Raw genomic sequence first — 21,342 nt, 5'->3', positions numbered from 1 at the left:
AGGCCCCCATGCAAGCCCCGCCCCGTCTCAGCTCGTGCAGACTCTCGCGAGTTTTTAGGCCGCGGGGCCGGCCCGGGCGGCTGCAATATGGCGGAGGCGGAAGGGGAGAGCCTGGAGTCCTGGCTGAGTGAGTAGCCGCGGCCGGTTCTGCCTGCTCTCGAGCCGCTGGGCTGCCCCTCTCTTTACCCCCACGTCCCCTCCCCGGGCTCTACGGCTTCACCTCTTAGCAGCCCACGCCCGGGCTCGCCCTCGCCGCGAGCAGCATGCTATCACGCCCCTTCCCTATCAGGGCGCCGGGGCCCCAGCTGGGCCCCCGCTTCCCTAGCTGCGGCTCTTCCTCTTGCTCTGGCGCGCGGCGGCGTGAACTCGGGGTCCCGTCGGGCACCGCAGGCTCGGGGGAAGGTGACAGTCACGATCTTAGGGCTGACATGCATCGGCGCTTTGGGGAGATTGTGGTGGGGTCGCCGCCCGGCGGTGACTCCAGGATCCTAGCGCCCCAATTCCTGACTAAGGGAAGAGCTTCGGATTGGGGCTGAATCTCCGATAGTGGTGGGTGCTGCCGACTGCATTTAGTCGCCAGGCAGCTTCAGAATTGTGACCATGTGTTGGAGAAGTGACGGCTTCGCTCAGGCAGAATGCTTGAAGTGAGAATAATATTCTAAAGAGAGCGACGATGAGAACAGAGAGCTCTTTTTCCTGCAGTGACCACAGAAGCATGGTGAAATCGGTATCGAGGACTCCTCCCCCGCCCCGCACACGTACATATACCCCTTTGAACATCCTAACGAGTCAGTGTTGATAGCCTATTCTGAGTAAGGCTGAGGAGCACAGTCTGAAGCTGTAGTTATAGAGGCACATTGCTGTCATTGCACTGTGAATTACAGTGCTACGAAGGAAATGTGTGTTAATCTGGTTAGCAGGTAGTACTCTGCCTGAGGGTTAATAAGTGAACTTTTCTATAGGCTAGACCTGGAAGCCTCCTTTAAGTGGAGAGAAAAATTGGACTGGTAATGGGATAGGTGAGATACCTGGTACTGCCTCGTTCTGAGGTCTCTTATTTAGTACTGCTTCCAGGATCTTGGAGGTCATAGCTATTTCCTTAAATTGTCTGATTTTTCCTAGTAAGAAACCCCCTTCAGGAGGTTGAGCTTCAGTTTAAAGGGGAGCATATCCCAAAAGAGAGAAAAAGTAAGATTACGTTTGCCAAATCTACAGTTGCAGGCAGGTCATAAGGCTTCTTTATATATGGAACTGTTCTCCAAGGAGCTCAAAGTACTTTACAGATATTCATTAAATTCGTTTATCAAGTATCCTAGCAAAGCAGGTACTATTGCCATAATTTCACAAAAAGAGGACATCCTGACTTCAATCAAACCACTTGCCTAGAAATGCCTAACTTGCTATAACCACAGTGGAATTAGTTTGCTTTGAAGATGTTAATATGGGTATTGAATAATTTAAGTGACCTAAGCTGAGTTTAATAGGCTACATTTAGAGTTACATTTTGTTTTTGTTACTTGTTTTTGAGACAGAGTCTCGTGCTGTTGTCTAGGCTGGAGTGCAGGGGTGTGATCATAGCTCACTGCAGCCTTGAACCCCTGTGCTCAAATAAGTCTCCTGCCTCAGCCTCCTGAGTAGCTGGGACTATAGGCACACGCCACCACGCTTGGCTAATTCTTTTGATTTTTAGTAGAGATGAGGTCTTGCTATGTTGCCCAGGCTGGTCTCAAACTCCTGAGTTCAAGTGATCCTCCCACCTTTCCCTTCCAAAGTTCTGGGATTACACATGTGAGCCATGTGAGCCACTGCACCCAGCCTAGAGTCACATTATGAAATGAGAGGGACACTTGGTGGCGGGGGAGTCACATGCTATCTGTAGAGACACAAGCTTCACAGTTGTTAGGACTTAATGATGTGAACTGTACCAGTTGAGCAAACCAGCAGTTGGGGTTCAACATCATCTCACTCAGGGTCCTTGTCACCCCACGTTTGCCTGAATGGTTGCAGAAGCCTCTGCTTGGCCCAGAGACTCAGGACTCTCCCGTCCTCACCTCTCCTCAGTCCATTCTGCTCCCAGAAGCACACTTGTGTTGAATCAAGTCATTCCACTGTTGCCTGTAATCTGGCCTTGGTTGTTCCAGGCCTTTTTCTCTGTGGCTTCCACGTTTTTCTGCTCTGCTCCGTCTGATGTTCTTAGCTTACCAATACACGTTGCTCTCCTTACGTGGAAGCTACCTGCTCCCCTTTCCTCAACTAAATGCTTGAAAAACCATCTCAGATTCTCTTTTCTCACAAACTATCTCTTGATGACTTCAGTCTTCTCTCAAGTCCCACCACGATCAGTCAAGCAATGTTTAATGAGTACCTGCTATATGGGGTGTTATAGGAGTTGGGAAGTTTAAGAAGATTTTGCGGCCGGGCACGGTGACTCATGCCTGTAATCCTAGCACTTTGGGAGGCCGAGGCGGGCGGATCACGAAGTCAGGAGATCGAGACCATCCTGGCTAACACGGTGAAACCCCATCTCTATTAAATGTACAAAAAATTAGCCGGGCGTGGTGGCGGGCGCCTGTAGTCCCAGCTACTGGGGAGGCTGAGGCAGAAGAATGGCGTGAACCCAGGAGGCGGAGCTTGCAGTGAGCCCAGATCGCAGCCACTGCACTCCAGCCTGGGAGACAGAGCGAGATTCCATCTCAAAAACAAAAAAAAAGATTTTGCCTTTAGTTGGATGGAAGTGATGCTGGAGTGGATAAAGAACTCTTAAAGATATATAAGTCAGTGCTAAAATGCAGGCATTCTCTTTAGGGAACTGGGGATAGGGAAATAGATGATTCAGTGAGGATACTGCATTTGAGCTAGCCATTAAAGAATGGGAAAATTTGGCAAAAAAAAAAAAAAAAAACACTAGATGGTGATGTGGAGAGAGCAAACCTGTTTGGGGCACACAGTAACAGAGGGCTTTGGGAATGAGGAAAGATAAGGCTGGGAAGTTAAGACTAAATTCTACCAAGTCTCCAATTTCCAGCCCAAGAAGTTTATTTTATTTGTTTATTTATTTATTTGAGACAGAGTCGCTCTGTCACCCAGGCTGGAGTGCAGTGGCACAGTCTCGGTTCACTGCAACTTCTGTTGCTTGGGTTCAAGCGATCCTCCAGCCTCAGCCTCCCAAGTAGTGGGACTTGGGAGGTGCCAAGTGGGACTACTGGTATGTGCTGCTATAACTGGCTAATTTTTGTATTTTTAGTAGACATGGGGTTTCACCCTGTTGGCCAGGCTGGTGTCGAACTCCTGACTTCAAGTGAGCCACCTGCCTCAGCCCCCTCCAAAGTGTTGGGATTATAGGCATGAGCCACTGCGCCTGGCCCCGTCAAAGAAGTTTAAATTTCTGCAGTTATCAGGCCCTCATTCCTTCTGTACTAGATGGAATCAGTGTTTTGGTGTCTTAAGAGGCTTGATTTGATATAGGGACTTTACGTAGGATTAGGATGGATTAGAATGGAAGTTCTAGAAGCAGGTGAGAAGGAGCGGAGGATAGGGATAAGGAAGGAAGGGATTTAAAAAGACATTGAAAAGGAAAGGATCACAGGACAGAGGAATGGATGAGGAGAGAGGGAAGAAAGAGTCGAAAAAGAGGTGGGGGCCTAGGGGACTTTTGGAAGGTGGCACTATTTATAGGAATAGTGACTTAATAGGCCACATACAGTGGCTCATTCCTGTGGTCCCAGCTACTCAGGAGGCTGAGGTGGGAGGATCGCTTGAGCCTAAGAGTTGGAGGCTACAGTGAGCCATGATTGCCTACTGCAGCCTGGGGCAATAGAGCGAGACTCCCATCTCTAAAAAAAGAATGAGCACACTCCTGTGGGTGGTCCCAGCTACTTGGGAGGTTGAGGTGGGAGGATCACTTTAGCCTGGGAGGCAGAGACTGCAGTGAGCCGTGATGGAGCCACTGCACTCCAACCTGGGTGACAGAATGAGACCCCGCCTCAAACAACAAAAAAGAAAAAAAAAACAAAAGAGGCCAGGCACTGGGATTCATACCTGTAATCCCAGCACCTTGGGAGTTCAAGGCAGGCGGATTGCCTGAGCCTAGGAGTTCAAGACCAGCCTGAGCAACATGGCAAAATTCTGTCTCTACCGAAAGTACACAAAATTAGCTGGGCGTAATGTGAGTGCCTGTGGTCCCAGCTAGGCTGAGATAGGAGAATCATCTGAGCCTGGGAAGTTGAGGCTACAGTGAGCCATGATCACACCACTGCACTCTTGCCTGAGTGACAGAGTGAGACCCTGTCTCAAAAAAAAAGAAAAAAGAGTAGTTCAACCATTATGGAAAACAGTATGGCAATTCCTCAAGGATCTAGAACTAGATGTACCATATGACCCAGCCATCCCACTACTGGGTATATACCCAAAGGATTATAAATCATGCTGCTATAAAGACACATGCACACGTATGTTTATTGCAGCACTATTCACAATAGCAAAGACTTGGAATCAACCCAAATGTCCATCTGTGACAGACTAGATTAAGAAAATGTGGCACATATACACCATGGAATATTATGCAGCCATAAAAAAGGATGAGTTTGCGTCCTTTGTAGGGACATGGATGCAGCTGGAAGCCATCATTCTTAGCAAACTATCACAAGAAGAGAAAACCAAACACCGCATGTTCTCACTCATAGGTGGGAACTGAACAATGAGATCACTTGGACTCGGGAAGGGGAACATCACACACTGGGGCCTATCGTGGGGAGAGGGGAGGGGGGAGGGATTGCATTGGGAGTTATACCTGATATAAATGATGAATTGATGGGTGTTGACGAGTTGATGGGTGCAGCACACCAACATGGCACAAGTATACATATGTAACAAACCTGCACGTTATGCACATGTACCCTAGAACTTAAAGTATAATAAAAAAAAAAAATAAAATAAAAAGAAATAGGGAAGTCAGGAAAGAAGTGATGCTTTTATTTATTTATTTATTTATTTATTTATTTATTTATTTTGAGACGGAGTCTCACTGTAGTCACCCGGGCTGGAGTGCAGTGGCACAATCTCAGCTCATTGCAACCTCTGCCACCTGGGTTAAAGTGATTCTCCTGCCTCAGCCTCCCAAGTAGCTGGATTACAGGTGCCTGCCACTTCGCCTGGCTGATTTTTGTAGTTTTAGTAGAAACAGGGTTTCACCATCTTAGCCAGGCTGGTCTTGAACTCCTGACCTCGTGATCCACCCACCTCAGCCTCTCAAAATGCTAGGATTGCAGGTGTGAGCCTGGGCCATACATTTGTTTTTAGACTCATTTCTGTACCAAATTAGCCCAATTATCTACTGTCTTGTTTTTGTTTCATGTATTGAACCCGGAGAGCACAGCCTCCTCGAGGGTCAAATCTGTGTCTGGAACTTTTTCTGCAGTCCCTCCGGGGTCTGGCATGTTGACATGCTGTTTACTTCATTGTCTTTGGGTGCTTAACAAAGACTTGGTGATTGACTAAGTTTGTGTTTCCATTCAGGACACTACCATTGAAGATTGACCTTTACTCCCTTTCCAGCCCATGTTCTTGCGTCTGCTTGTTTGTAAGTCATTTGTTACATAGATTTTTCTTTTTGGAGATGGAGCCTCACTCTATGGCCCAGGCTGGAGTACAATGGCCTGATCTCAGCTCACTGCCACCTCCGCCTCCTGGGGTCAAGCGGTTCTCCTGCCTTAGCCTCCCAAGTAGCTGGGATCACAGGCGTGCGGAACCACGCCCAGCTAATTTTGTGTTTTTAGTAGAGATGGCGTTTCACCATATTGGTCAGACTGGTCTCGAACTCCCAACCTCACTCAGGTGATCCGCCTGCCTCGGCCTCCCAAAATGGTGGGATTACAGGCATGAGCCACTGTGCCCAGCCCATATATATATATATATATATATATATATATATTTTTTTTTTTTTTTTTTTTTTTTTGGAGATGGAGTCTCACTCTGTTGCCCAGGCTGGAGTGCAGTGGCACGATCATGGCTCGCTGCAACCTCTGCCTCCTGGGTTCAAGCAGTTCTCCAGCCTCAGCCTTCAAGTAGCTGAGATTACAGGTGTGTGCTACTGTGCCCGGCTAATTTTAATTTTTTTTTTTTTTTTTTTTTTTTTTGAGACGGAGTCTCGCTCCATCGCCTGGGCTAGAGTGCAGTGGCCGAATCTCAGCTCACTGCAAGCTCCGCCTCCCGGGTTTACGCCATTCTCTTGCCTCAGCCTCCCGAGTAGCTGGGACTACAGGCGCCCGCCACCTCGCCCGGCTAGTTTTTTGTACTTTTAGTAGAGACGGGGTTTCACCATGTTAGCCAGGATGGTCTCGATCTCCTGACCTCGTGATCTGCCCGTCTCGGCCTCCCAAAGTGCTGGGATTAAAAATTTTAATATTTTTAATAGAGACAGGATTCACCATGTTGTATAGGCTGGTCTCGAACTCCTGACCTCAAATGATCCACCTGCCTTGGTCTCGCAAAGCGCAGGGATTACAGGCATGAGCCACCGCATCCAGCCTGCTATGTAGATCTTGTTTTCTTTGGAATGTCTGAGCTATGCTGGAATGGGGTACCCAATGCTGCTGTTTCCATCCCCACATGATGTTTTAAATCCCACGAGAGTCTAGGCTAGCAATGGAGTGAAGCTGAAAAAATGAAAGCAGGAAATCCAGAGACACAGAAACAGATGAGGCTTTCAACAGAGGCCCGAAAATAGACAGAAATCATGAGTCAGAGCAGAGCCCATAGGGGCGGTTCAGGAAGGCAAGGTCTGTAGGGGAAGCTCGGGTGTCACCTCTGTGCCAGGTGGAGGAAATGTTGAGTGGGTGGAAGGCTGTGTGCATCTGCTGGGGAGGCAGTAGGCAGATGGAGAGATCAAGTCACCCAGAATTATCCCCAGAGGTTCCTTCCCATTCCTGTGGGCGGGTGAGCTCTGTTTTCTGAGCTGCCCAGAGAGCTGGATGAGATAGACATGGAACTGACCATTGCAGAAACCAGGGCTTTTTGTGCCCCTGAGTAGGCAAAGAGCTCCCTGTGGATTTGCCGTAAAAAGGTCTATCAAGGTGGAAGAAAGTGAAATTCTAGAGAAATTAATACAGGTGAAAAGTGGGCAGGAGTGTTCTTGGAAGTAGAAATGCTGTTGGAACGCTAATAGGCTTGGGAAGAAGCTATTTTGTGGTGAATACCCATTGTTTCGGGGGTGGGGGATCCACATTTTACTCTGTACTTGGAAGATGCTTTTCACTGTCCAAAAAGTGGGAGTGGGCCAATTTTTCTCCTATCACAAGGTGTATGACGGTTCCCAAAGTAATAGCACTGGGGGATGGGGACGGCTCCTCAGACCATTTAATTTTTGTACCCTGCAGCCTTTTGGTGTTTTGGAGAACTTTTTATTTTTTTATTTTTATTTTTTTGAGACGGAGACTCGCTCTGTCGCCCGGGCTGGAGTGCAGTGGCCGGATCTCAGCTCACTGCAAGCTCCGCCTCCCGGGTTTACGCCATTCTCCTGCCTCAGCCTCCCGAGTAGCTGGGACTACAGGCGCCCGCCACCTTGCCTGGCTAGTTTTTTTTTTTTTGTATTTTTTAGTAGAGACGGGGGTTTCACCGTGTTAGCCAGGATGGTCTCGATCTCCTGACCTCGTGATCCGCCTGTCTCGACCTCCCAAAGTGCTGGGATTACAGGCTTGAGCCACCGCGCCTGGCCAATTATGGAGAACTTTAAGCACCCGATAGGGATTAGTAACAGAGCCACAGTAATGCTAACACCTGAGAAGGTTTCAGACAATTGGTGGGAGAGACTCGGCATTTGGAATGTGATAACTGGTAGGCTACCGTACAGTAATGCAGGATTTCTTTCCAGATGGCCACCCTTGATTACATTCAACTCCCCTCCTTTCAAGCTCGAGATTTTGAAGGACCTACTGATTGTCTGTCAAGATTGAAGACAGACACCTTCTTTTCTTCTTTTTTTTTTTTTTTTTTTTTTGAGACGGAGTCTCGCTCTGTCCCACAGGCTGGAGTGCAGTGGCTGGATCTCGGCTCACTGCAAGCTCCGCCTCCCGGGTTCACGCCATTCTCCTGGCTCAGCCTCCCGGAGTAGCTGGGACTACAGGCGCCCGCTACCTCGCCCGGCTAGTTTTTGTATTTTTTAGTAGAGACGGGGTTTCACCGTGTTAGCCAGGATGGTCTCGATCTCCTGACCTCGTGATCCGCCCGTCTCGGCCTCCCAAAGTGCTGGGATTACAGGCTTGAGCCACCGCGCCCGGTCCTTCTTTTCTTCTAAATAGAAACCTAGGCAGGGTGTGGTGACTCACGCCTGTAATCCCAGCACTTTGGGAGAGGCTGGGGCTGGTCTTGACCTCCTTATCTGAGGTCAGGAGGTCTAGACCAGCCTGGCCAACATGGCGAAATCCCATCTCTACTAAAAATACAAAAAGTAGCCAGGCGTAGTGGCACATGCTTGTAATCCCAGCTACTCAGGAGGCTGAGGCAGGAGAATAGCTCGAACCCAGGAGGCGGAGGTTGCAGTGAGCCCAGATCGCGCCACTGCACTCCAGCATGGGTGACACAGTGAGACTCAATCTCAAAAAATAAATAAATAAATATGAACCTAAACCATCAGAATCTTCCCCTCGCAGCCATTGCAGCCAGAACAGAAACACTGCCGGGGAGGCCGAGCCCGGACCTGGGAAGCAGGGTGCTGCACTGGGTGCCATGGGCCTTCCCTCTGCCTGGCAGCTGTCTCTACTCAGATCCCTGCAGCCCTGTTCCCAGTGAAGGAGCTGGAGTCTCTGTTAGGATTTGCTCATCCAGCTGGTGATTTTTTTTTTTTAGACGGAATTTTCACTCTTGTTGCCCAGGCTGGAGTGCAGTGGCGCTGTCTCTGCTCAAGGCAACCTCCACCTCCCGGGTTCAAGTGATTCTCCTGCCTCAGCCTCCTGAGTAGCTGGGACTACAGGCATGCGCCACCACACCCAGCTAAGTTTGTATTTTTAGTAGAGATGGGGTTTCTCCATGTTGGTCAGGCTGGTCTCCAACTCCCGACCTCGGGTGATCTGTCTGCTTCGTTCTCCCAAACTGTTGGGATTACAGGTGTGAGCCACTGCACCCAGCCCAGCTGGTGATTTTTAAAGTTAACAAAACGCTATCATGAGAAATCAGAATTTAGAAACTTCTGACAAAGAGGGACTTGTCGGGAGGGGCTCTGATGCCCTGCTTTGGGCCCTCGTGGAGATCTGGGGAGGGAGCAGGAGTGTTTTGGGTTTTTTTGTTTGTTTGTTTGTTTGTTTGTTTTTTGAGACAGAGTCTCGCTCTATCACCCAGGCTGGAGTGCAGTGGCGTGATCTCAGCTCACGGCAGACTCCGCCTCCCAGGTTCACGCCATTCTCCTGCCTCAGCCTCCCGGAGCAGCTGGGACTACAGGTACCCGCCACCATGCCTGGCTAATTTTTTGTATTTTTTTAGTAGAGATGGGGTTTCACCGTGTTAGCCAGGATGGTCTCGATCTCCTGACCTCATGATCCGCCCGCCTCGGCCTCCCAAAGTGCTGGGACTACAGGCGTGAGCCACTGTGCCCAGCTGGGAGCAGGAGTGTTTTCAAGGGTGTGTGTCTTCAGCCTTCCATTTGTCTTCGGAACCCAAAGCCCTAAATTTAGCAAACAGCTGGAGAGTGCTTTCTGAAGAGGGAGCCTCTGGATCTGAATCAGAGATGGGAACCCATGTAACCAGCCTCAGCGGGGCTCGTCAGTGTAATCACAGGTTTGGGAAGGTAGCAGGGAGGAGAGCCCATACCAAATATCGGAACTTTGCATTTAGTACCTGGATTTTAAATCCCAGTGGCCCTCTGAGAACTCTAGTACTTGTGTTTGTGCTTGACCATGGAAGGCCATTAGAGCCTGGGGGTGCTAGATACTCAAGTTGCAATCCCAGGCAGATTGCACAGTGACCGGGGCTTAGTAGGGGCTAAGTAAATGTTGTTGCCTTGACAGTGATGAGCATTATGTGCAATTTCAAAAGTACTTAAAGCATTATGGAAGGCTAGGTCTGGAAAAACCTTTTGACAAGTATGTGGAAAATATTCGCCTGGCGCGGTGGCTCACGCCTGTAATCCCAGCACTTTGGGAGGCCAAGGCGGGCAGATCACCTGAGGTCGGGAGTTCGAGACCAGCCTGACCAACATGGAGAAACCCCCGTCTCTACTAAAAACACAAAATTAGTCGGGCTGTGGTGGTACGCACCTGTAGTCCCAGCTACTTGGGAGGCTAAGGCAGGAGAATCACTTGAACCCGGGGGTCAGAGGTTACAGTGAGCTGAGATTGCGCCACAGTACTCCAGCCTGGGCGACAAGAGTGAGACTCTGTCCAAAAAAAAAAAAAAAATTCATGGTTATAAATATGTATATTTTTTATCTAGTTTAATCTGATTTCACTTTCCCCACAAACCCTTCCTGACCATCTCCACTTGCTTATCACTGAGCTCAATTGTATACAGCTGGAGTTCCCTTTATTATTATATTTACATGTTTTATATGGGCATTTATTTTAATTATTTGTGTTTGTCCTTTTGACCTTGATCCACTCTAAGCTTCACGAGACAGAATTTGTTTTCTCTTTTATTTGTGACTTTCAAAATACTGATCAGAAAGCAGTATTTGTATTTGCTCTCCGACTGAACTTTTTTTTTCCTTTGTCTTTGCTACTGACTCAACTATTGAGGCTTCTCTATTAGAAAGTAAAGTTGAAAGCAAACTCTTAGTGCCTAAAACTTGCGAAGAAAACTTTCCATTGCATCCTCCTTGCTCTTCCTAACACTTGTCGTCGTCTTTGTTCTGTCCCAAGATAAAGCCACCAATCCTTCCAACCGCCAGGAGGACTGGGAATACATAATTGGCTTCTGTGATCAGATCAACAAGGAGCTCGAAGGGTGAGTCTCAGCACTGTGGGGGCAGCTGAGGGAGCGGTCTGGGAAGGGGAACCACCATGGCCAAGGAGGGCCAGCCAGGTAGCCCCAGGCTTAGTGCACTGAAGTGTGTTCTGCTTGTCCGCCAGGCCACAGATCGCCGTCCGACTGCTGGCCCACAAGATCCAGTCCCCGCAGGAATGGGAGGCGCTCCAGGCCCTGACAGTAGGTCCTTCAGTCTCCGGAGATGGAAGCCTGCAGCCCCTCACCTGCCTACGCCGTTCCTCATGCCCCCATAGCGGTTCTAAGGGCTCATCCCAAAAGCCAACAGAAAGTCCTTGATACAGACTAGATAGATCTAGAATCTGTTCAGCCAGCCGTTCCACAAATGTGTGTGCGTTGTGCCAGGCCCAGGGACAAAGTTTCTCTGACTCGGTGTCCCGGGTTCTTTCCACAAGCTCACTAACAGTTGTGCAGGGGGTGGGAGGGATGTTTCCATCCTATTATCTTTGAGAAAGATGACAGGGTATTTCTCCTCCCTCCGCTGATCTCCCTAACTGCAGTTCGGTGACTGCAGTGCTATCCCTGCCAGCACAGCCACATGGTTAGTGTGTGAGGCAGAGCGGCTAAGGAAAGCAGCGCAGAGTCAGGGCCCTGAGCCTCATGTGGGGCAGGAGAAGCCTTCGTGAGGGCTGTGCTGATAGTTCAGAGTTGGCTGGGGGAAGAAAAGAGAGGTGAGTCCGTTCATTCTGTAGTTAAACATAATGCCAGTCACTAGCGAAGGTGTCGCACTGATGGCTGAGTCCCCTGGGGCTGATCTTGGTGTTTATTCAGACTGAGGGAATTTAAGGCGTGGAATGGTGCCTGGCCCTCAGTGCTTCCACATGCTCCTAAACCAAAGAGCAGCCGAGATCTGAGGAATCCGGGGCTTTAGCCTGGCTGCATTCGGGTCCTGGAAAGAGAAAAGAAATACCATCTAGCTCACATGCTCCCCTCAGTCATGTTTGCTGTAGAACGAATTCCTTAAAACAGTGATTCTCAGTGGGGCACGGTGGCTTGTACCTACAGTCCCAGCACTTTTTGGGGCCTAGGCCGGGAGGATTGCTTAAGGAAGTTCAAGACCAGCCTAGGCAACATAGTGAGACCCTGTTTCTACAAAAAATTAAAAAATTAGCCAAGCATGGTGGCACACACCTGTGGTCCCAGCTTCTCGGGAGGCTGAGGTTGGAGGATGGCTTGGGCCTGGGAAGTTGAGGCTAAAGTGAGTGGTGATCACACCACTGCACTCTAGCCTAACATAGCGAGACTCTGTCTCAAAAAAAACAAAAACAAAAACAAAAACAGTGAATCTCAACAGGGCCCTCCAGGGAACATTTAGCAATGTCTGGAAACATTTTTAGTTGTCACACATCGGGGTAGGGGTCCTCCCGGCATCAAGTAGGCAGAGGCCAAGGATGCTGCTCAACACACTATAAAGTGCAGAGTGGCCTCCCACGACAAAGAATGACCAGCCCAAAGTATCAGCCAGGCCTCATCTGAGAAACCCTGCTTTAAAATGCAGAAGCCAAGAAAGGGAGCATGGACAGTGCCCCCCCCCCCCCCGCCCAAGAAACCGCAGTGCCAGGGACCACAGGCAGCACAGGAAAGCCGAACTGGAAGTTAGGGAGATCAGTGGAGGGAGGTGAAATATCCTGTCATCTTTCTCAAAGATCACAGGATTTAAACATCCCTCCCACCCCCTGCACAACTGTTGGTGAGCTTGTGGAAAGAACCCAGGACACCGAGTCAGAGAAACTTTGTCCCTGGACCTCACCTCCCTCATTGTAAAACACAAGGCCAGAATCTTTAAGGAAGGCACCTTCCAGGACTGGCATCCAGGCCTTCTTAGGGTCGGGTTCTCGGGGTTTCTTGCTTTAGTCCCTGCCCAGCTTCCCCAGCAGAGGTTTGCAGTTGGAGGGACATGGTCTGTGAGCGATCCCGTTGCTTAATTGCACTGTCCCGGGCAGTGCACACCGCTTTTTGTGATGAGCTCCTTCCTGTGGGCATGTTTATTCAGCACTCTCTGGGTGCCAGGGGTCTTGCCAGTGCCAGGTCCCAGCCCTGAGCGCACCCTCACTCAGTGCCTCTCCTCTGTGTGGCTACAGGTGCTGGAGGCGTGCATGAAGAACTGTGGGAGGAGATTTCATAACGAAGTGGGGAAGTTCCGCTTTTTGAATGAGTTAATCAAAGTCGTCTCTCCAAAGGTCAGTCAGCGGCAGATTCCTCGCTCTTAGGGACTTCTTTTGTGTTATTCCCATCTCCCATCATACTGGCTTTCACTGCCCATCCAACATCTCCAAGGAACTGAGATTATTCGTGTCTTAGAGAGCTAGGCCCTGGAGGTAACGGGATGACCAAACAGGCCACAGGGACTGGCAGTTTTTTCTGAAGCGCCCACAACCCAAATCTGACAGGTGATGTGGCAGTGGCTGTGTGTTTGTCCAAGGTGAGGGCCCATGTAGTATGGGACTCTAGGCTCCCAGCACACGGCAGTTGTGGGTTTTGTGGGTTTTCTTGGCCTGTCTCACGTGGATACGGGGAGCTGGCCTCCGTCATTGCTCCGATGCTCAGCTGGCCATGTTCTGTTGCACGCTGGTGTGGCACAGCTCTGGGCCCCCACTTAAAGCAGAGGGAATACTTTTTCATGCTAAAGACATTCTCATAAACACCCTCAAGATAAAATGCAGTTTGTTTCTGGCAACTTGTGCGTGAAAATGCAGTGATGACCTCCTGGTCCCCTGCCTATCCACACACTATCCAGATGGACACAACCACACCACAGGGCGGTCCTTCCCCTCCCCACGCTGTCTCACACACACTTGGACACCTGCGGATTTTTTTTTTTTTTTTTTTTTTTGAGACGGAGTCTTGCTCTGTTGCCCAGGCTGGAGTGCAGTGGCCGGATCTCAGCTCACCGCAAGCTCCGCCTCCCGGGTTCACGCCATTCTCCTGCCTCAGCCTCCCGAGTAGCTGGGACTACAGGCACCCGCCAGGTCGCCCGGCTAGTTTTTTGTATTTTTAGTAGAGACGGGGTTTCACCATGTTAGCCAGGATGGTCTTGATCTCCTGACCTCGTGATCCGCCCGTCTCGGCCTCCCAAAGTGCTGGGATTACAGGCTTGAGCCACCGCGCCCGGCCCACCTGCGGATTTTGAGTAGGACCATAGCTGCTGAGCAGCCATGGCATTGCTGTGAAGGGAGCCTTACACTTTCTTTGCCTCAAAACTGCAGTTACTAGGTCCTCTCATTTTCTCTTGCCATGTAGTACCTGGGGGACAGGGTGTCTGAGAAAGTGAAGACTAAGGTTATTGAGCTGCTGTACAGCTGGACCATGGCCCTGCCAGAAGAAGCAAAGATCAAAGATGCCTACCACATGCTGAAGAGACAGGGTACGTGTCTGCCTGCCCACAGCCTCCAGGCAGCCCTCGAAGGCTGGCCCAGGCCAGGAGAGAAGGGAAGGTTTGGGATCCCCACAGTCCCTCCTGAAGTGAACAGCATTTGTCCCCAGGCAAGGCTGAGTCGGGTTGGATGGGATAAAGTGTAGCAACCTGCCCTCCACCCTGCTACCCTTTGCAGGTCTTGATCACAGGGACGTGGCCCTTGGTGTATGAGGAGGGGTGACAAGGTGACCACAGCCTGAGTGCACGTGCTGCCATGTCCCCTTTCAGGCATAGTGCAGTCTGACCCACCAATTCCTGTGGACAGGACGCTGATCCCCTCTCCACCACCTCGTCCCAAAAACCCTGTTTTTGATGATGAGGAGAAGTCTAAGGTAAAGAGCACCCTGGGCCTGGGATTTTCTCAGATGAGAGGGGGTAGCACCAGGGCAATATGGTTTGCACTGTGCTGCGGGGAGCTCTCTGGCGTCTCCCTGGGGTAGGGATGCTGCCTCTTCCCTTCACCTCTGATTTCCTCCTCTCTCAGCTTTTAGCCAAGCTGCTGAAAAGCAAGAACCCAGATGATCTGCAAGAGGCCAACAAGCTCATCAAGTCCATGGTGAAGGAAGTGAGTGGGCCCTGGTCCTTCAGGCACGGGGTGGAGGAACCCATGACCACACAGCAGAAGCCTCTTTGCCCCTGGACACGGGCCTGTTTTGTTCTCCCCTGCTGCCAGCTGCCCTACCTGTGCCCCGGAGGCTGAGAGTGGGAGGAGGAGCACAATAGCTTCCACGGGAGCACAGAAGAGAGGAGTGGGACGGGAGCAGGGATGTGAAAGCAGAAGTGTAGACTGGGCCCCAGGCACCCAACAGTGGAAGGAGCTTCCGTGCCTCTGCGCTTGTGTCGTGGGGTAAGGTATGACCTGGCGGAAGTGGAAAGACAGTCAAGTGAAGCTCTCTTTCTCCTGATCTTCTTCATTGGGGCAGGATGAGGCACGGATCCAGAAGGTGACCAAGCGTCTGCACACGTTAGAAGAAGTTAACAACAACGTGAGACTGCTCAATGAGATGCTGCTTCATTACAGCCAGGAGGACTCTTCGGACGGGGACAGAGAGCTGATGAAGGTAGGACTGCCGACGGCAAAGGCTGCCTCCTGGGGCTACGCTGCCCTCCAGGAGCTCAGCCGGCATTTGCTGAGCACCTGCCTTCTCAGAGACACAGGCTGTGCACTTGGCAGCGTATTCATGACCTTACTCATCTGCACAGCAGCCACGTCAGTAGAGAGTGGTGTCCCCATTTGCTGCCTGGGATCAGCTGATTTGCCTAGGGTGTAAGGGCTGGATGGAAACCTGAGTCTGACTCCAGAGACCACGCCCTCGGTGCTCACCCCTGCTCTCTGCCTTTCCTTCCTGCCTTGGGGACGTTGAGACAGAGAGGCTTCCTTGTGACCCTGATGCCCATGTGGTGCAGGCCATGTTGGGTGGGTATTTTGAGTTCTGAGGAACATGCCAGCCTGGAAGGCAGGAGGGGACTGACTTCCCTTCATCCATCTTGGTGACTGCTACCTAAACCAACATCCTGGGTGACGTGGTGTGGTGGTGGCTGGTGGCAAGAAGACGTGCGCTGTGGTCCCAGCTCTGCTGGTAACTGACCCTGGCAATGGCAGATCCCCGTCATTTTCTGGGTGTGAACCCTGAATGAATTGGATGATCTCTAAGGGCCTGTGTGGTTTGATGTTTATGTCTGAGTCTCTTTCAGGAGCTGTTTGATCGGTGTGAGAACAAGAGGCGGACTTTATTTAAACTCGCCAGTGAGACTGAGGACAATGATAACAGTTTGGGTGAGTGAAAGAGCAACTGTCAGGGATGAGCCAGGCGTTTGGATACGTGGGTGGGAACTGTCACAACAGGAGTGAGAAGTCTCTCTTTCCTGCTCCAGGGGACATCCTGCAGGCCAGTGACAACCTCTCCCGGGTCATCAACTCTTACAAAACAATTATTGAAGGGCACGTCATCAATGGCGAGGTGGCCACCTTAACCCTGCCTGACTCGGAAGGTGAGATGCTCTGGTCCCCAACTCTAGACTCCTCCAGACCAGCCTCAGGTCACGACCATGAAGCTGTGGGTGTAGGCTGGCCAGCGTGGTGTTGCACAAGGCCCAAGGGGGTTCTTTGCCATTCCAAGCAGTCCTTCAGCTTCCCGGAGGCCTGGAGATGTGGGTGGGAATTTCCCCGCCTGCTTTCTCAGGCTTGCTTTGCAGCATCCCCTGGCAGAGATGCCACTGGATTAGGCCAGAGGCTGGAGCAGTAACCACTGTGCCTAAGGTGCTGCCTCCTGCCACACAGCCACTAGAAGACCCCTGATTATTCCTGTTCCGCTCTGTTGACCCATCCAGGAAACAGTCAGTGCAGTAACCAAGGCACGCTCATCGACCTTGCCGAGCTGGACACGACAAACAGTTTGTCCTCCGTGTTGGCCTCAGCACCCACTCCACCCTCCTCAGGCATCCCAATCCTCCCTCCACCACCCCAGGCTTCAGGACCTCCATGTAGCCGCTCCTCTAGCCAGGCCGAGGCCACCCCAGGGCCCAACAGCACAAGCAACGCCCTCTCCTTGCTGGACGAGGAGCTGCTCTGCTTGGGTACGGCCCGCAGGGATCTGGGAGGAAGAAGGGTATGTGGAATTAGAAGGAGTCCTGAGTGGGGCCCCAGTGTGACTGTTGAGGTGAGCAAAGAGCCCTGAGTTGTAGGTAGTCAGTGAAGTTCAGCAACCCTGAGGGCCCCAGGGCCATCCTCCCGGTGGACTCTGCCTCCTGCCCTGCACCCTGCCCCACAAACCCCCCACTTCTGCATCATGGACTGGAGGGCTTCATTCCCCTCTGGAGGCTGCCTGCAGAACAGCTTCTCCCTGTGCCTTCACCCATTGATGTCACTTGTCACCTGACCCCTCCTCAGGCAAGGCGGGGCTAGGGCTGCCCAGCTCAGTCTCTTCTCATCCAGTTTTCTTCTCTGTTGTCAGGCCTCGCCGACCCAGCCCCTAATGTCCCTCCCAAAGAGTCAGCTGGGAACAGCCAGTGGCACCTGCTCCAGGTAGGGGCACAGGATCGGTGACAGCACTACTGTGCCAAGGACCTCCACTTTCCAGTGTCATGTCTCCTGGGCTACAGGTAGCTGTCTTTCCCCTCCAGAGCCTGCCAGCTGCAGCGGGGAACAATGAGTGTTTCCGGGGCTGTCTTCTGTGCGGTCCTTGGAGGGCTGTGCCCCGCTCCAGCAGCAGGCCCTCCCCGCCAGCCCTTGGCTCACCACCTTTTCCATTGCTCACAGAGGGAGCAGTCCGACTTGGACTTCTTCAGCCCCAGGCCAGGGACCGCTGCCTGTGGCACCTCCGACGCTCCGCTTCTCCAGCCTTCAGCCCCCTCCTCAAGCAGCTCCCAAGCTCCACTGCCGCCTCCCTTCCCAGCTCCTGTGGTCCCAGCCAGTGTTCCTGCCCCCAGTGCGGGCTCCTTCTTGTTTTCTACTGGAGTGGCCCCAGCCTTGGCCCCAAAAGTTGAGCCTGCAGTCCCTGGGCACCATGGCTTGGCATTGGGTGACAGCGTGTTGCACCACCTGGATGCCCTCGATCAGCTTCTAGAAGAGCCAAAGTGTAATGAGTGGGAGGAGATGTGGGGTTGGGCCTGAATGTGTCAGAGCCAGAGCTAACTTTGAAGGGGGTGGGGGTGCCTTGTAGTCCCATCAGTCAGGCTGGAAGGCAAGGGGTGGGCCTGGGTAAGAGCATGGCCAGGGGCCTTGGGTGAGGGTCAGTCCTGCAGCTCTGGCTGGCTCTCTGATGTGCCTTCCATCCTTCCCATCTCCCAGGACCTCAGGCTTGGTGAAGCCTGCCACCTCCCCTCTCATCCCCACCACCACCCCAGCCAGGCCTCTCCTGCCCTTTTCCACGGGGCCTGGCAGCCCGCTCTTCCAGCCGCTGAGTTTCCAGTCCCAGGGCAGCCCCCTGAAGGGGCCTGAGCTCTCCCTGGCCAGCATCCACGTGCCCCTGGAATCGATCAAGCCTAGTAGGTGTTGGAGGCTTGAGGTGGGCAGGGCAGTGGGGCCTACAGCCACAGAGCTGTAGGACATGCGATGGGTGGATCCAGGCACTGTTTGCAGGGGGTCCCTTAGAGCCAGGCAGTCCTCCCTGCCTGCATTCTCGCCCTTAAGCTCCTCACTGAGCGCCCCTCCCAGATTCCGTAAGGAAGCATTGGATTCATCATGGCCACGGAGTAGCCTTGGTCCCCTCACCGCCAGGGCTCTGCTGGGTGTCTCGGGTGCTGCTCCTCCCACACCCACGTGCCACGTTCTTGCAGGCAGTGCCCTTCCCATCACAGCCTATGATAAAAACGGCTTCCGCATCCTCTTCCACTTTGCCAAGGAGTGTCCTCCAGGACGACCTGACGTGCTGGTGGTGGTGGTGTCTATGCTGAACACAGCTCCTTTGCCTGTCAAGAGCATCGTGCTGCAGGCTGCAGTGCCCAAGGTACTAGTGTCTCCCTGGGGCCAAAACGGCTTTAGCTTGACCCTATTGTGTGGAGGCCTTTGCAGCCAGCAGGTGGCAGTGTGTATGTGCACTGTGGGTTCCATCTGGGGCACCTGCTAGCTGTCTTCAAAGGAGCTTCTCTCTCTCTTTAGTCAATGAAAGTGAAGTTGCAGCCACCCTCTGGGACAGAACTCTCTCCATTTAGCCCCATCCAGCCACCTGCAGCCATCACCCAGGTCATGTTGCTGGCCAATCCACTGAAGGTGAGCAGCAAAGAACCCAGGGTCCCAGCCTGAGGCCCCAACTGCCCCAGATTAGGACCTCAGGACCACCACCTCCCAGCCGGAAGTGTTTTGACTACAGGATGGACACTTCCCTTTGCTGCCTTAGGTTAAGCAGCTGAGCATGGTTGGGGGTTGTGGGGAAAAGGGACCATTCCTGTAGCACAGAGAGGGTAGCAGAGTAGAGGACGTCCTGCTGAGGGGCCGCCCGGGCTGGATCTCACTTGCTGCCCTCTGTCACAGGAGAAGGTGCGGCTTCGGTATAAGCTGACCTTCGCCCTTGGGGAGCAGCTGAGCACAGAGGTGGGCGAGGTGGACCAGTTCCCTCCTGTGGAGCAATGGGGGAACCTATGACCCCAGAGGATGCTGTGATCTCCACCTTGAAGCCAGGCAGGCTGCCCTGAGACCCGGAGGGCTCTGGTCCCGTCACTCTCCATGCCCTGACGACAGTGCTTGTAGCTTTGATGTGGAACGGGGGCCCTGGGCATTTCTGCTGGGAACCAAATTGCTGCTGTGGTAACCTCTCCTTTGGCCCCTAAAAGGACCTGTTTTTATCTACCTGTGTGACTTGAAGTGGCCATATGCTGTCAGGGGTGGGGAGTGGCCCCTGACTTCACTGCTGTCCCGGGAACATGGACCCCAGGCTTGGCGTAGGTGTTTTCTTCTTTCTACTGGCATTCACTGAAGCCACCGGGGTGGGGGTGGGAGACTCTAAAGGGAGGCTGTCACGGCTCACTCCCCACAAGAGCCACATCCTCACACCTGACAGCTGCACAGCCCAAGGGGCCGCAGCCCTTTTGCAATTCTATGCTTCCCCCGCCAGCCAGTTCCTGCTGCCATCCCCAGGGAGGTGGGCCAAGCTCAGTGGCTGAGGAAGATACCTGGCCCGAATAAGGAACTGGCATACTGCAAAGTCCCCAGCCCTGCCTCTGGTGGACAGCATCATCCTAGAATGGCCACGGAGTAATGAGTTGTGTGCTTATCCCTGGCAGTGGCAGGCTATGTCCTATGGACATCTTGGCAGGACATGGAATTTGGCCTCATGACAGGCCCAACTAGGGATAGGAAGGAAAATGAGGAGAGCCAGTGTTTCCCCTTCTCCAGAAGCAGGTACTCAGCTTTCTGGGAAAAGCGTGCCTCCAGCCGTGGGGACAGGCCATCCTACTGACTACCTCTTGCTTGGCATGAAATAAACTGCTATCCTCCCCTTACAATCTCCCGCCACTCTGCGTCCCACTGCTTTGGCCTCCCTCTCCTCTCACCAGATGGCATGTGGTGTGGCACCCGTGGCTGGACACAGGAGGCCTCAGGATCACAAATGTTACACTAGACATATGTCTTAATGTGCTGCCCAGAAACCTCGACTGTTCCCCAGCTCCTGAGGGGCACTGTCAGCGAGATGCTGGGTCTGGAGGTGATGAGATCAGGGGCCACACTTGAGCCGAGTCAACAGACCCTATTGCTTAAACAGTGCTTGGCCTCAGCCAGCTTGTCCTGGCCACTCTGGCTGCTGGATGTGATCCTGGGACAGGGATTCCAAGCCTCCCTCACAAAAAAAAAAAAAAAAAAATCACCAGCTGCCATAGACACGGGGAAGCTTGCAGAGCTCAGGTGAACAAGCTCAGCAATCGGACATCTCTGGGAGAAAGGAAGGTGGCACAGACCACGTTCCCTGGTTCCTCCCTGCCCCTTTGCCAGGCTTCCTTATTTCTTCCTATGGATCAAGAAGTCATACCCCTTCCCTGCCCCTCGCTGTCTTTAGCAAGCAGGTTTCACTGCTTCATTAGAACAGGACAGGTCAAAAGTGAATCATTTTTCACTAAAGAACAAATCCAAGAGCTTTCCAGAGACTGGCTGCTGCAGCCCTGGGAATGTCTGGAATTACTCTGTGGAAATGGAACTTTCTATTACGCTCTAGACATTACAATTATTTGAGTGTTACTCGTTACTATTGAGGTCAATGCTTCGTGGCAAATGGCTGTACTGGCTATACCAACTCTGCTGCCCTTGTTTTGCTGCATGTTAAATAAAACCATTTTCACTGTACTTGGAATCTTCCTAATAGAGACGCCCATTCACCCTGATGGAGGAAAAGGTGCCACCTCTGAATTCCAGATATACGTGAGTGGATAGCCTGTGATAGAACTGCCAAAGGTTTCTGTTAAAAGTGCAGGTTCCTGTATGCTTATATTTTAAGGGAACTAAATAACCAAAATGTTAAGTGTTGCAG

General features: G+C 52.0%; 1 protein-coding gene across 1 annotated transcript; it reads left to right on the top strand.

Moving 5' to 3' along the window:
* Positions 1 to 14: 14 nt before the first annotated feature.
* GGA3 (golgi associated, gamma adaptin ear containing, ARF binding protein 3) lies at positions 15 to 21,158 on the top strand. Its single transcript, XM_030922640.1, has 17 exons — positions 15 to 127; positions 10,845 to 10,929; positions 11,055 to 11,130; positions 13,050 to 13,148; positions 14,209 to 14,332; positions 14,612 to 14,715; positions 14,868 to 14,948; positions 15,307 to 15,444; positions 16,079 to 16,160; positions 16,259 to 16,375; positions 16,715 to 16,960; positions 17,338 to 17,408; positions 17,643 to 17,959; positions 18,174 to 18,370; positions 18,662 to 18,831; positions 18,984 to 19,094; positions 19,356 to 21,158. Exons 1-17 carry the CDS (start codon positions 88 to 90, stop codon positions 19,464 to 19,466), a joined length of 2,169 nt encoding a protein of 722 aa, XP_030778500.1. The 5' UTR covers positions 15 to 87; the 3' UTR covers positions 19,467 to 21,158.
* Positions 21,159 to 21,342: the final 184 nt, after the last annotated feature.

The sequence above is a fragment of the Rhinopithecus roxellana genome, chromosome 19 (assembly GCF_007565055.1).
Source record: "Rhinopithecus roxellana isolate Shanxi Qingling chromosome 19, ASM756505v1, whole genome shotgun sequence".
Taxonomy (NCBI): domain Eukaryota; kingdom Metazoa; phylum Chordata; class Mammalia; order Primates; family Cercopithecidae; genus Rhinopithecus; species Rhinopithecus roxellana.
This window is presented reverse-complemented; position numbering and strand designations above follow the sequence as displayed.